Here is a 14,384-nt window from a genome sequence, read left to right as displayed (position 1 = left end):
TCTCTGAAAAATCAAATTCTTAAAAATAATAATACTCTGTATATCCCAGGAATCGTGCTAAGAGTTTTGCATGTACTACAAGTCTGTCACTTAATCAGCACAACTATATGAGATAGGACTTATTTTTTTCTCAATTTTACTTAGTAGACAATTTACACAAGATCATATAACTAGTAGGTGACAGAGATTGACGTGCCCTTCTCCAAAACTTATGATCGAAAATATTGTCATGAAATGACTTTTCTCTCTCTCTCTCTCTCACACACACACACATACACACACATGCAGAGTCAGATTTTATTTCATTCTTTCCTCTTTTTCCAGCATCTTTCCTTCCTTTTGACATCTTTACCCTTTTCTTTTTGAGCAGTTTCTCCTCTGTCCATTTTTTTTGGTAATATTTCATCTGATTTCCCTATGAACCCAACTTTGGGCTATAATATAGTCATTCTTTAATATTTTTACAGATTTCCTTAAATTCTCACCCCTTTACTCTAAACAAGCCTATCAACCTCCTTCATACTAGCACGATCTATAATCTATAACTATGTTCTTCCCATAAGTTATGCAACATAATGTATTAATCAAATATATATATATATATGTGTGTGTGTGTGTATACACACACACTCTTTTTGAGACAGGGTCTTGCTGCATTATCCAGGCTGGAGTGCAGTGCTGCAATTATGGCTCACTGTAGCCTTCAACTCCTAGGCTCAAGACAACCTCCCACCTCAGCCTCCCAAACAGCAGGGACTACAGGCGTGTGCCACCACACCCAGCTGATTTTTAAATTTTTTGTAGAGATGGGGTCTTGCTCTGTTGTCCAGGCTGGTCTCAAACTCCTGGCCTCAAGTGATCCTCCCTGCCTTGGACTCCTAAAGTGCTGAGATTACAGGCATGCACCACCGTGCATGGCCAATTTACCTTCGTATATGTTATGTTTTCATCACAGATATAGAAGTATAGAGTTTTAAATGGGCAAAGAGGAAGAAAGGGATCCGAAAAAAATCATAACTTAAATTCACTATGTTCTAATGAATATTAAGTATTGTGTACATGTTAGTATTTACTAAATCCTTGATCACAAACTTGGCTTATTACAAATGTACTTTCATTTCAACTCAGAAAATTTAACAAATATATTTTAATCATAACTGCCATCCAGTGTTACACTTTACTCATTCATCTTCCTGTAAAACTTAAAGTTTAAAAACTCCCTTATCCTTCACTGACGCTTAAATGCCTGCTCGCAAAAATACTTTATAGCATAAATTATTCTCCTCTTCTAAACTTTAATTCCCTTACTTTATCTTCTGTTTAAGGGTCTTTAGTATGATGTATTTCCTGGCTACTTTACATATCTGGTTTCTTCTTACTCTTCTGGTTTAGTTCAAACATCACTTCCTTAGATAAGACTTCCTGGATTATTCCATCAAAAATAGCTGCTTCCCTATCCCAATCCCACTAGATTGCAAAAGAATTTTAAATAAGAGCACTTAAAACTATCTAAGTTTAACTTTTTAGGGACTACTTTCTTTCAAAAAGATAATTTCCATATGGGGAGATCTTGTATGTCTATGTCACTGTTATGTCTCCAGCACCTAGAATAAGGCCTGATGCATACATATTTAATAGATGTTTGCTGAACAAATAAATTTTTGGAATATAAGATATCTTTATAGTAGGAGAATAAGAATTTCAGAAATAACTTTCCTTTATGGAGAGCAATTATATTGTATTATACTTTAATATACCATATAATAACTAGGAATGATTTGAATCTAGCGTAGCCAAATTTGCAGGTTATTTGGCCATTTTATAAGGAGATTTTAATAGTCTTGGAATTGCATTCCTATCTTAGTAAAGACTCATATTTTCACTACTAACACCTGAAATCTAGAACTGACTACAATTGTGAGCACAAAGTATACATTTGGGCATTAGAAAATTATTTAAAGAAGGAATTTGAATAGTTTAAAATGATTTGTATTAACAATATGCTTCTGGTCACCTGCTAGACATTTAATGAAAAATTTCTCTAATTTTAAACACAAGTCTTCAATCCTAAATGAGAAAAGTGGTAGACTATGTCTTTTTGTGTGTTTTCCTTTTTTGAAATTTATTTGCTTGCTATTGAAGTGGAAAATTTTCATTTTGGCTGGTCATTTATTTTTTCCTGTTGGTTGAAAGTATACACATATGTACACATACAAATTATCAACCCTCAACCTTATTTTTTAACAATGATGAAACTGAGATTGGAGAAATTAGGAAACTTATCCAAGATCACATTGGCCTTCAAATTTCATGTTTTATTGCCTATACCAACATGCCTCTAAACAGGGCAACAGAAAATAAAACATTTGCTTGTTTTATTGTTCTTTAATAAAAGCATGGTTTCGGTTTTTTGTTTGTTTTTTTGAGATGGAGTCTCCACTCTGTCGCCCAGGGTGGAGCGCAGCCGCGGGATCTCGCCTGGGGGCTTGCTGCAAGCTCCGCCTCCCGGGTTCACGCCATTCTCCTGCCTCAGTCCGCCTGGCGGACTACAGGCGCCCGCCACCACACCCAGCTAATTTTTGGTATTTTTAGTAGAGATGGAGTTTCATCGTGTTAGCAAGGATGGTCTTGATCTCCTGACCTCGTGATCTGCCTGCCTAGGCCTCCCAAAGTGCTGGGATTACAGGCGTGAGCCACTGCGCCCGGCTAATTTTTTGTATTCTTAGTAGAGACGGGGTTTCACGGTGTTAGCCAGTATGGTCTGGATCTCCTGACCTCGTGATCCGCCCGCCTTGGCCTCCCAAAGTGCTGGGATTACAGGAGTGAGCCACCGCCCGGCCTTTTTATTTTTTTTTTGAAGAAAAATCTAGAAGTAATTTGTCTTGTTTCTGGTGCTACGGATGAACAAATGAAGTGTTCAAGGTATAGTCCAATGCCCAGTTCTACTATTAAAAGAAATTTTCTCTTTTTAAAAATAATCCTGGAAGTGGGTATTATACAAACTCCTTACTAATTCATCATTACAGGTTACTGAGGTATTAAATCTGGATTCAAAATCCTACTGATTTTGCTTATAACAAACATAAATTATAAAGAGTTAATAATGTATTTATCTAAAAAATAACCTCTTGACATAATTTGAGTTGTGTAATAATAAGAGCTACCATTGTTTGATTTTTTACTGTGGATGAAACTTTGTAACAAGTTCTTTACAGATATTACTTCCAATTTCTTTCAAATTACAAAAAAGAAATGTGTTTCTAATGTATATGGCAAAAAAATTATTCATTTAAATGGTTGTGTATGCATATAACTTATTTAGCCATTGCCCCATTATTTAATATTCATGGTAAGATCATTTTTATTGTTACAAATAATGCTTAGTGAATATATCATACATATGCTTTTATTTGAATTTCTATTTCTACAGAGTCCAAAGTTTATGAACATTTTTAAGGTTCTTCATTTATATTGCAGAAGTGCTTTACAGAAAGGTATGCTAAATTTCACTGCTACTCTGTTATCACACTCTTACCATGGTTTTTTTCAAATTTTTTCTCTCCACATACAGGCATCACCATGGCGTTTTAAATAGGTGGACATGATATCTCATTTAAAATAGTATTTATTGGGTCATGATTGAAATGAAATTTTTTCATATGTTTACTTACCACTGCATGTCTTGTTTAGAGAAATGTCTGTATATATCCTTTGCCCATTTTTTCTATTAGAGTTTTATTGAATATATACTTTGTAAAAGTTATTCAGATGTTAAGGCTTTTAACATTTTATCTGAGTTGCAGCAAATATCTTCCCAACTTGTGTGCCTTTTATTTATGATTATTTTGATATTCCGAAATTTATACCTGCCATGTTGCACTCAGGATTCTTCCTCTTTTTAAATTTATTTCATTGCTTTTAGTTTTAGGATGGTTTTCTTTTTTCATAGAAATAAATATTTTATGCTTTCATTAAAACATAATTAACCCCTTAATCTAGCTGGAGTTTACTAAGATTAATAAGAAGTGTTAAGCAGGCAGCCCAAAGTCATATCCCTAGTGACTGGCAGAACCTGAATAATAATTCACACCTGTCTGATTTCAACACTCTTGCTTCTTCCACCCAACTATGTTTTTTCAGAAATAATAAAGCTTAAGAGTACAGGTGCAATAAGCTTGATGCATAGATTTGCTTGTCAGTTATCTCCTAAACTAGCAATCACAAACTAGTATATCTTAATGCATATAACAAAGAATTAATTCTAGATAATGGAAACAATGCATACACATCAAAATGCAGATGATTTGAAATAAAAATTCAGTTTTCATGTATTTTTGTAAAAAAATAAAATTCTTCTTTTATAGGGCTTGCTCTGTAGTGGACACAGTTTTCATGTGTTTGCACATTATATTTTGGCTAACTTAATTTTTGCAATATCCATTTGAGGTAGTACTATAATTATTCCCATTTTACAGATGAGGAATCTGAGGCACAGGGTAACTTTCACAAGATCATGGAGCAAGTAAGTGGTGGAGCTGATGAGGCAGTTTAGTTCCAGAATCTGCTCTTATACTGCTTTTCAGACCAACATTTCTCACAGGAACAAATATTTTCCCTAACAGCTGAAATTTTTAGGACACAGAGTTAAGGTGGGTGATAGGCGTAGGTAAAATAGAATGTTATAGTATTCAGAATGTATGAGTAATACATTAATAATTTAGCAGTAACATCTTAAATTCAGGATTTAATTTCTAGTGTAGATGAAATTTTATATCTAAAAATAACTACAAAATGGTGCATTCCAAACCTCGTTTTAAATGACTTAATCACTAAACAGCTAATTGTTCCATAGTTATTTGCTCCATGTTGGGGTATCCTTACTCTTTTGAGTTCCAAGAGCTTTAATTCTTTTCTTTTATTTGAATATTTATAAGCTTTAGTAAATTGAGCTTAAGTATTATACTTTATCAACAGACGCTGTCATATGTGATATTTTATATATACATATATATTTCATTTGAGACTTTTTTTAGATGTATAATACTTAATAAAATATTTAAGCTTAAGCTTATATAAAATATTCCTATATACTTTTAAACTATCTATCCCAGTATTGAACATAGCATTGACACTTTGTGCCTCCTTATAGACTGAGTGATTTGCATTTTCAAGATTTTAGGGTACTAGGGTTATATAAGGTTTTCATGACTGAGCCATCTTGAGTATCTCCGTCTTTGACTTTCATAAATAATACTGAGTTAATCAAATAAAAGATGTAATCAATGCACACAGAGTATCTATAAAATGGATAGAATGTGAAATACAATTGATAATAATTAAGATTTTGGAAAATTTCAAGAACAGCTTATATGTGCATTTATATGTGTCTGTGCATGCACATATATTAAATTACTACTATAATGAATGTTACTTCTCTTTACTTTTAAGGACATAAGTGCAACAATATGCCATATAAAAGCACAGAGCATTCAAAATATGTCATATATGCCACTCAAATCTGACAAGAATTGATATACAAGTTTGAAATGATACATGCTATAGTCTCTTCAAAACTCATGTTGAAACCCTAACCACTAAAGTGAGCATATTAGGAGATGGAGCCTTTGGCGGGTAATTAGGTCATGTGGGTGTTGTGGGATTTGTGCCATAATGAAAGAGGCCAAGAGAGATCCATTGCCCCTTCTACCATATTAAGACAAAGAGAAAAAAAGATGGCGGTCCATGAACCAGAAAGCAGGCCCTAGCCAGACACTAAATTTGTTGGCACCTTGATCTTACTTAGACTTTCCAGTCCCCAGAACTGTAAGAAATAAATTTTTGTGCATTATAAGCCACCTAGCTTATGACATTTTGTTACAGCAGTCTGAATGGACTAAGATAATACATATCAATGGGCAACATTCAGAATAATCAGAGAACCAAAACAGAAAAGAATACTGTAATTGTATTAATTTTTAGAAGTTTCACATAGCTAACCCTAACAGGAAGTGATTATTTTACTAAACATTATAATTACAACACAAAATATATGTTACTTATTCCCAACTGTATTTTTATTAAGAAATGTTTGAAATCTATTCCATTTGAATTGTTAAGCTTTTCAAATTAACATTAGTATCTGGAAGACAAATGGATCAGTCTGAAATAGTAATTTATAACATATTTTCTCAAACTCTTAAGGTAGCACAGATCCAACTATAATAATAACTTAATAATTATTAACATAATATCATAACAAAAATAAATATCACAATAATAATAATTGATCTAAGAGACTGGTGAGAAACACAGCTGACAAAACATTTTTTAAGCTGAGATCTCCTTATGAGTAAAACGTATATTATACAAGCACCAATCTTGTCAGATGCTCTAAATCAGGTCTGGAAGTAATTCTAAAAATTTTTGTAATTGAAACTTAAGATGTTGGTTTATGTAACTTAACAAATAGTATTTTAAAAAATTATTTTGTATTAGACTTAACAATGATTTTAAAAAATTGTCATATGAAATTTCATATGAGTAAGAAAAGGTCTAATACACCCTAATAAAGCATGCTACTTCTCATTTAAAAGAAACTTCATTACGATTTGCAAGTGCTAAGTCAACATTTTTTGCTGCTTTCAGATGTGTAATCCTCCATTTATTGTGTAGAATGATGCAGTGATTGTAATTGGACCTTGTAATGCAATTGAAGGTCTTATAATTGTGGTTTAAAACATAAAACATATACTTTGACCAAATATGTTAGTGAAGTAATTGGACTTGTGAAATTATTTCTCCATCATATTTTGGGCTAAAATTTATAAAGAAAGATAACCAACCTGCATATCATTAGAGATGTGAGTGACAGAATAATAAAGATATTACCTTTTATTGGCCACATACTACAGTTTTTGAAAAGCCTTAACTTTAGTTTGCTTTTATTAAACAGGTGAAATACATTCTGAATTGCTTGTCACAAAATTTACTGCTTCCTCTTCTAAAATGATTTCCTTTTTCTCTGAATGTTTTCCTATCCTCTGTATTATTCTCGCTTTACTCTTACTTTGGAAGAGAATGCATTAGTCTTTATTTATCTTTAGGCTTATGTGAGTTTTAGAATCTCAAATACAATGCTGGTTATACAGACCATGTCTCCCTTACAGTATTAGGGGTCTGTAACAGAAATCCAGGAAGCTCAGGCTTCAACTTCATCATACTAGGAGGAAAATGGGTGTTATAGATCTATAGCTACCATTACAATTTTAGAAGTGTATATTAAGAAAGACTTCAAATTATGTTTAGTAACTATGATAATTAATTTAGAACTTAATATTTGAAGACAATAAAACATTTTTGCCTCTATAAATTTAAACATTCAACACACATCCTAGATATCATTTTTTTTTTTGTAAGAAAAGTTGCTTCCATTATTAATCCTCTCCTCTTTGGAGTCTTCAAATGCTCTCAACCAAGTCCTTTTCCTCTGCCTTTATGCATATCATAAAGATTCCTTTGCTCAACCTTTAAGTTGTACCTCTGAATTTTCTTCCCCCTCTAAGCTTAAATTCCTTATTATTCTCCTTGTTTTGCTACTACTAAATTACATGGTTCATTCCTTCCAACCAGCACTCATTCTTAACATTTTCCAGTTGGTACGTCAAAACCCTACTATCCTGAGCTGCTTTCTCTAATTCTTTCTGCATTGCTTAGAGACCTCCTAATCTTTTCTACTGTGGTTTAAAACCCTGTTCCTTTTACTTAAATACAATATATCCCTCAACTTCATCAGAGAACATTCATTTCCCTTCGTATCATGAATGGAATGTTGACCCTTCAAGAATACTATCTCCCTCAGAAACATTCTGAGGGGAAGCGCTCAAAATCCTTTAACTTACATATATACTATAGAAGCTCGGAAATGGCATCAGCATTCTTCTTGGTATGAATTGCTGCTTCCACATGTTTACTTTTCTAATCTATGTGAAGTCTATGTCTTTTATGTTCATACCATTATTCTTCCTTGTTGCTACCATCTATATTCCAGGCAATTTCCTTCACATATCTATCAAGCTGAGGCCCTCAATAATTTCAATGTCTGTATAAAAATGCTAGCATCAAAATTTGTTGCTTTATTTGCATTCCCAAACTGTAATCCATGCTCCATCTTGGAAACTCACTCCTCAAAACAAACATTATGTCTTCACATTATTTGGAATTGTCCAACATCTGAAAATTCTAAAGATAATTAAATTGTCTCTCATAATAACCTGCTTAGTTTGCTTCTATTGCCTTAGTAATCACCATACATTTCATTTCTTTCATTGAGACCTTCTCTCCCAATTCATCAAACATTCTGCATGATTTTACATGAAAACATGATTTAACACAACATCCTTCCCAATCCATTTGAACATTACTTCAACTACTTCCCTTGCCAGCCACGCTAAATATCCCTATTCTCCTCTACTTTCTATATAACTGCCCACAAAGTTCCAACTGTGATCCAAATGATTAATTACTACATCCAAAGTGTGCTAATGAGCCTATCATTACACAATCTTAGAGAACCAATGCCATCACAAATTTAGGGTCTCCACTCAGCTAAACTATAACCATTCTTCAGGAGATCCTTGGTGAGCTCCCTGTCTCATTTCCCATGGTATTCTTTTTTTTTGGGGGGTGGGTATATTTTAATTTTGAGACAATTTTACATGTACAGAAAGTTGCGATAGCACAAAGAACTCCCATATACTCTTCCCTCAGATTCACCAAGTTAGCATTTTGGCCTATTTGCATTATCATTTGTTCTAAGTATTAATGTTTTTTTCCTGAACCATTTGAGAATAAGTCAAAATTTCCCCAAGCCATCAAGAAGCCTATTTTGTATTAATTACCTTCATTTTTTTCTTTTTCATCTCCTTTCCCTTCTATTTGGTTTCTACCCACAACTTTACTGAATCAATAAGGCAAAGATCATTATTGACTAGTTCTACCATTTAACAACATATTTGTCTTCTCTAGAATTTGTCTCCACTGCTTATACCCCTTTCTTAAGATTCACTTCTATCATAGATTTTTTAAAACTCTCTTCTTTCATGAATATCATACTGTCTTTAATCATTTTCAACACAGTTTTCTGGCTTTTGTTCTTTCATCCATTCCTTAAATGTAAATAAGTGCTAGTGATCCCCAAATTTTGATTCTTGTCTCTGTTACTCTTCATATGCTACTGACAATTCCATTAATTCCAATGGCATCACTTGAATGCTGATATGCTACCCTAGTCTATGTCTCTTAACACAGACTTCTCTCCTGAATTCCAGACAACCAATCACCTCTACAAGATATTTATATGTGAATATTTCTAAAAGTGAATTCTATCTTTCCCCTGAAACTTGTATAACATATATTCCCTATCCTAATAAAATGTACCGTCAAACATTTCAGTCACCTGAAATCATCCTATTCCTCTTCTTCCTGCATCAATAATATCCAGTCTGATCAGTGACCAGGACTTGTAGGTTCTATATCTTTATATAACTTCTCATGTATTGATTGCCTCTACTGATACCTTAATTCAGACCATTATCATTTCTTAACTGATTCATTACACTATCCCCATATATGATCTTTCTGCTTATATTGCTGCAGTCCATCTTTTACATAACTGCCAAACTAATCTTTTAGAAACAAATATCTACCTATTCTGTTGCTTTATATGTTTCAGTAACTTACATAATCTTTATAAATCTGGTCTCTGCCGACTTTTGCCTAAACTTGTGTGAAGCTATTGGCCATACTGTTTCCTCTGCCTGAAATGCTCTCTACACAAGAGGCTAACAGTGTTCTAGCTTTCAATATTCAACCAAATTCTTCTACGAAGTCTTTCTTGAACTAATATCTATCCTTCCCAGGGAAAGGAATCATACCATCTTTTCTGATTCCATTATATTTTTTATATATGTACATACATTATATATATATACACAAACACATACATACACTCACACTAGGAAACACCTGCAAGGATATATATACACACACACACACATACACTCACACTAGGAAAGACCTGCAAGGATAGGGAGCTATTGTGTGTCTCCTGTTACTTCCAGCACCTAGAACAGTACCAAATTTGTTTAATGAATGTTCAAGTTTCAGCTCAAGTGTTACCTCTTCCAAGACACTTTTTCTGACTATCTAGTTGAAATAAGCTTTATTTCAGTTTATATCTCCGTAGAATATATTGTCAGAATAAGCTGCACTGACACATAAACAGAGCATGTTATCCACATCTCTTAACTCTTCAGTGATATTGATAGCTTTTTTAGGGTATTAGGTCTTTGGTATTCTCCACAGTGTAGAACACTGATGAACTCATGTTAGAAATCAAATACTTTTGAAATTATTTTAAAAAACCGAAAACTAGTTTTAAGTCTAAAATGCTTGAAACCAAACATATATATCTGTGTATGTGTGTGTACCTAAGCATACACATACACACACATTCCATTTGCCTTTATTCAGTTTATGGAAAAATTACATATATACATATTTTAAAAATTAATTATTTTACTTTTATCCATCTAATTGGAGCAGTTGCTGTTGATAGCTGAATATACAAATGCCTAAATTAAAATGCTCATAAGATTTAATATTTTGTTATATTACAAAGGAATGAAAAATTATGAAATGAATAAAAAATGATTAAACATTTCTAGGACAAGTTAGATAAATAAAATAATAACAAAAAAAGCGGAAGAGACAGACCTGCATATCTTCTCCTTGTAGAGTCCAGTTCTTCTGTGATCACATCGTGTAATGGACAGACATAGACAAAGGAGATGGGAGTGAGTGGATGTACTCAAAAGGTAAAAAGTGACACTGATGGAAAGGGCCTCAAATCATTTTGAGAAAGAATCCTGTGTACAGTTTTAGGGAAGATATAATCAAATGCATTCCACAAAAATACATAAGAACTAATGGCAAGTTGATTTTGCTACTATAGGTTAGCAGATTCAGAAAAATAAAGTTAGTGTAGAAATAAAGAGGATCCAAAAGTTTACAATTATTTACGTACAGCAAATCCTGAACACCAATGCTGAAGAAAGATACCATTAGTAAAAACAGTGTTAGTTGTATGACCACATTGTTCAAGACATTACTGAGTTAATTTAAAGTCTGTTACAATGCTTTTGAACTTTTAATTGTCTGAAGAAAAGATTTAATTGAGTCATCACCAAAAGAGCAATAAAATAGTTTCAACAGATTTCTATTCCTTTTATGCTTCCCCAGTAAACCAGTGTGCACACAAAAACAAAGAATGGTCATCAGGCCAATATTTAATTGAATTATTTCAATACAGCAAAATATCATAAAAATTTATGAAGTAATAATTATAGTACAAGTCTTTATTACAAGAGTAGCTGAAATATATGGCTTCATTTCAGCATTAAAAATCCAAACTAAACTTCAATGTAGACAAATTTTCTTTGATCATATTCCCTTTTAATCCTATTCATTCAACAGATTCTTACAAATGCCACTTTATAGATTATTAAAATTTATGCTAAAATGTATCCATCCAAATCCATCAACTATAACAGATATGACACATGTTTTGGAAATACTTTTCCCCAGTGCTAGTGAAGAAGTTCAAATAACATTTTACACAGTGACTTCAAAACAGAAAAATGTCTGTTAAAATCAGCATTCTAAGAAAAAATTTCTTCCAAAGATATTAGTGACTGAATATGATTGACACAGATGAACAATATGCCACAAAACCAAAATTTTCTATTTTAATTTACACACTTAGCTTTGAATCAGCTACTACAAATTCTAAAATCAAACACCACATTTAAGTTCTGCAATAGTTGCATCATTCTTTTTGAGTGATGTATACAGCAAAGCATATTGCATCAAAATATACTTGCAATATCAACATATTAAAATTATAGCTCTTTAGAGAATGATTTCCTAAAACAGATTTATCTCTTTATATGAATAGTGATAAAATAAAAACCTTCCATTAGACTAAGTCCATTAGTACTAGCTAAGATGACCAAAACAATTTTCTTAGAAAAGCCAGAAATCTTAGTATGAATTATAGAAAACTGGAAAAGAAATGACATTTTGAAATTTAATATCATTTTTATTATTATATGAACACATTTTTTCACCTGTTGAAAATAAAACATTAAATCTAATCACAAATTACAAACCATACTGCTAACAGGATTAACCACTAGAAAAAAAATCTTCATATTCTTCTGAAATGTACTAATACACATTAAAATGATATATGCTATATTTTTGTTTCCATCATCAATCCACCTGCTTCTCAAAGAATAAGGTAGGACAATCACAGTTTATTAATAACCTAGGCTAATGCCGACTTTCATATGTTGCATTGTGTTTTTATACTGAAAATTTCCCTAGATACACATTTTCCACACTACTAAAAGAGTTTCCTCACATGTTAAAATGAAATTGGTATGAAGTGGATGAAATAATGGTTTCCATATATTCCATCTCTAAGAAACGATTTTATTGTTTGCAGAAAGTATAAAAACTACACAAATAAATGAAGCTTCTTTCTTCATCTAGTATTTTCCTATATTTTGGATTACTTTATGTGTTATCAATCCAATAGTTTTCATATTACATGGATCCAAATATGAAAAATTACTCTCGATTCACTCATTAATTAATTTTAGTGAGTAACAGAGGCACACATAGTTCCAGTGACTTACCCAATGATAAAAAACAAGTTCAGTTGCAGAGCCAGAAATAGAACAGGGGTCTCCTGATTACCAGGTCAATTTTCTTTGTACTAGATACTATATGACCCAATAAAAACATGTAAAATACAAAGTCAAAGAAGAAAAAATAATTCCTCATGGTGACGCCTGAACTGGACATTTTATTATATAGTATTTAATTAGAAACATTTTTTTCAAAGTGGCACATTCTGCAACTGTCAAGTAATTCACCAATGCTTTCATTCTTGTAAGGAATATGGCAAAACTTATCTTAGAGTCAATAAAAAACTTTTTTTCAGGAAGTACAAAATTTATATGACCAATAAGGGGATGAAAATGAAATATTTTGAAAATGATTTCACTACTAACTAAAAGTATCAATTAAGTCATTTGCCATAGTTTATCTGAATATGATCCATTAATGAGTCCATAACTAAGCTTACATAAAAATATAACTTTAGCAAATAAAAATTAATGTAATACATAAAATCTCAATATATACATATAGTTGTATCATATACATTTAATATATTTTTGGTTTTTTGGATTTCCTGTGGTTATACTTTTATTATGTACTATTGCATTTAAACAGCCTCATTTTAAAAGAGAAACATATAGTCAACTACCTTACTTAAGCAGCCATGTCTTAGGCAAATGATAATATGCAACAAGTACTTATTTTGCATATAGTATTATAATGACTAGCAGACTTCGGTGAACCTTGAAAGAAGCTAAAAGCATCCCCTCTACTTCTCCCATATTTCTCATTACCATGCCACAGTCAAATATTCTACTTTTTAGTGTAGTTAATGAAGGGTTCTAATGAGAACTCTTTCTTTTTCATTTATCCAATAACCAGTTACCAGACTCTTCTATAACTAATAAACTCAACTTTTCATCTAATCAATAACCGGTTAAGACTGATTAAGGATAGTAACAGTATTCCCTCTTCTAGGTGCCCAGGTACTATCACAATTATGGCTGGATCTTTGTTTTAGAAAATATAAAGAATTTCTTTGTAAAAACAAAAACAAGTACAGCGTTTTTTGTTCATTCCATCATACAAAATAAAATATTTTCATAAATTACAATGAAATCAAAGACACATAAATTATACTGAATAAACTCATAAGCACTATTTCATCACTTATGGTAAATTATTTTACAACAAATATTTTAAAATTTAAGATACCATCAAGTTGCAAACTATTTAATATAAAAAGCAAGATGGGTGTGATTTCATTATTGTGTATCATATAGTGTGCTTATACAAACCTACATGGTATACCCTACTACACACCCAGGCTATGATATAGTCCTGTGTTGCCTAGGCTACAAACCTGTACAGAATGTTATTCTATTCAATACTTTAGGCAACTGTGACACAATTATATTTTGTATATCCAAACATAGAAAAGATACAGTAAAAATACAATATTATAATCTTATGGGACCACTGTCATATAGGCATCCATCCTTGACTGAACCATCATTATGTGGCACATGACTGTATATCTACATATCTGCATATATAGATATTAATGCATGTATAAAATCATTTTCATCAAGCATATTTGGTAATATAGTAAGCTCATGAGAATATGATGTGAGCTTTTA

At 32.0% G+C, this 14,384-nt stretch overlaps 1 protein-coding gene across 17 annotated transcripts in view; it reads right to left on the bottom strand.

The window, feature by feature from the left end:
* RIMS2 (regulating synaptic membrane exocytosis 2) overlaps positions 1-14,384 on the bottom strand; it is a 780,622-nt gene that overhangs the window by 212,596 nt on the left and 553,642 nt on the right. The window contains exon 22 of one of the 17 annotated variants that reach the window (XM_017885185.1): positions 10,774-10,806. The exons of the other annotated variants lie outside the window; for them this stretch is intronic. Within the exon in view, the coding sequence (XP_017740674.1) occupies positions 10,774-10,806 (33 nt within the window). The remainder of the gene's footprint in view (positions 1-10,773; positions 10,807-14,384) is intronic. 17 annotated transcript variants of the gene reach the window in all.

The sequence above is a fragment of the Rhinopithecus bieti genome, unplaced genomic scaffold, assembly GCF_001698545.2.
Source record: "Rhinopithecus bieti isolate Rb0 unplaced genomic scaffold, ASM169854v2 scaffold_13352, whole genome shotgun sequence".
NCBI lineage: Eukaryota > Metazoa > Chordata > Mammalia > Primates > Cercopithecidae > Rhinopithecus > Rhinopithecus bieti.
This window is presented reverse-complemented; position numbering and strand designations above follow the sequence as displayed.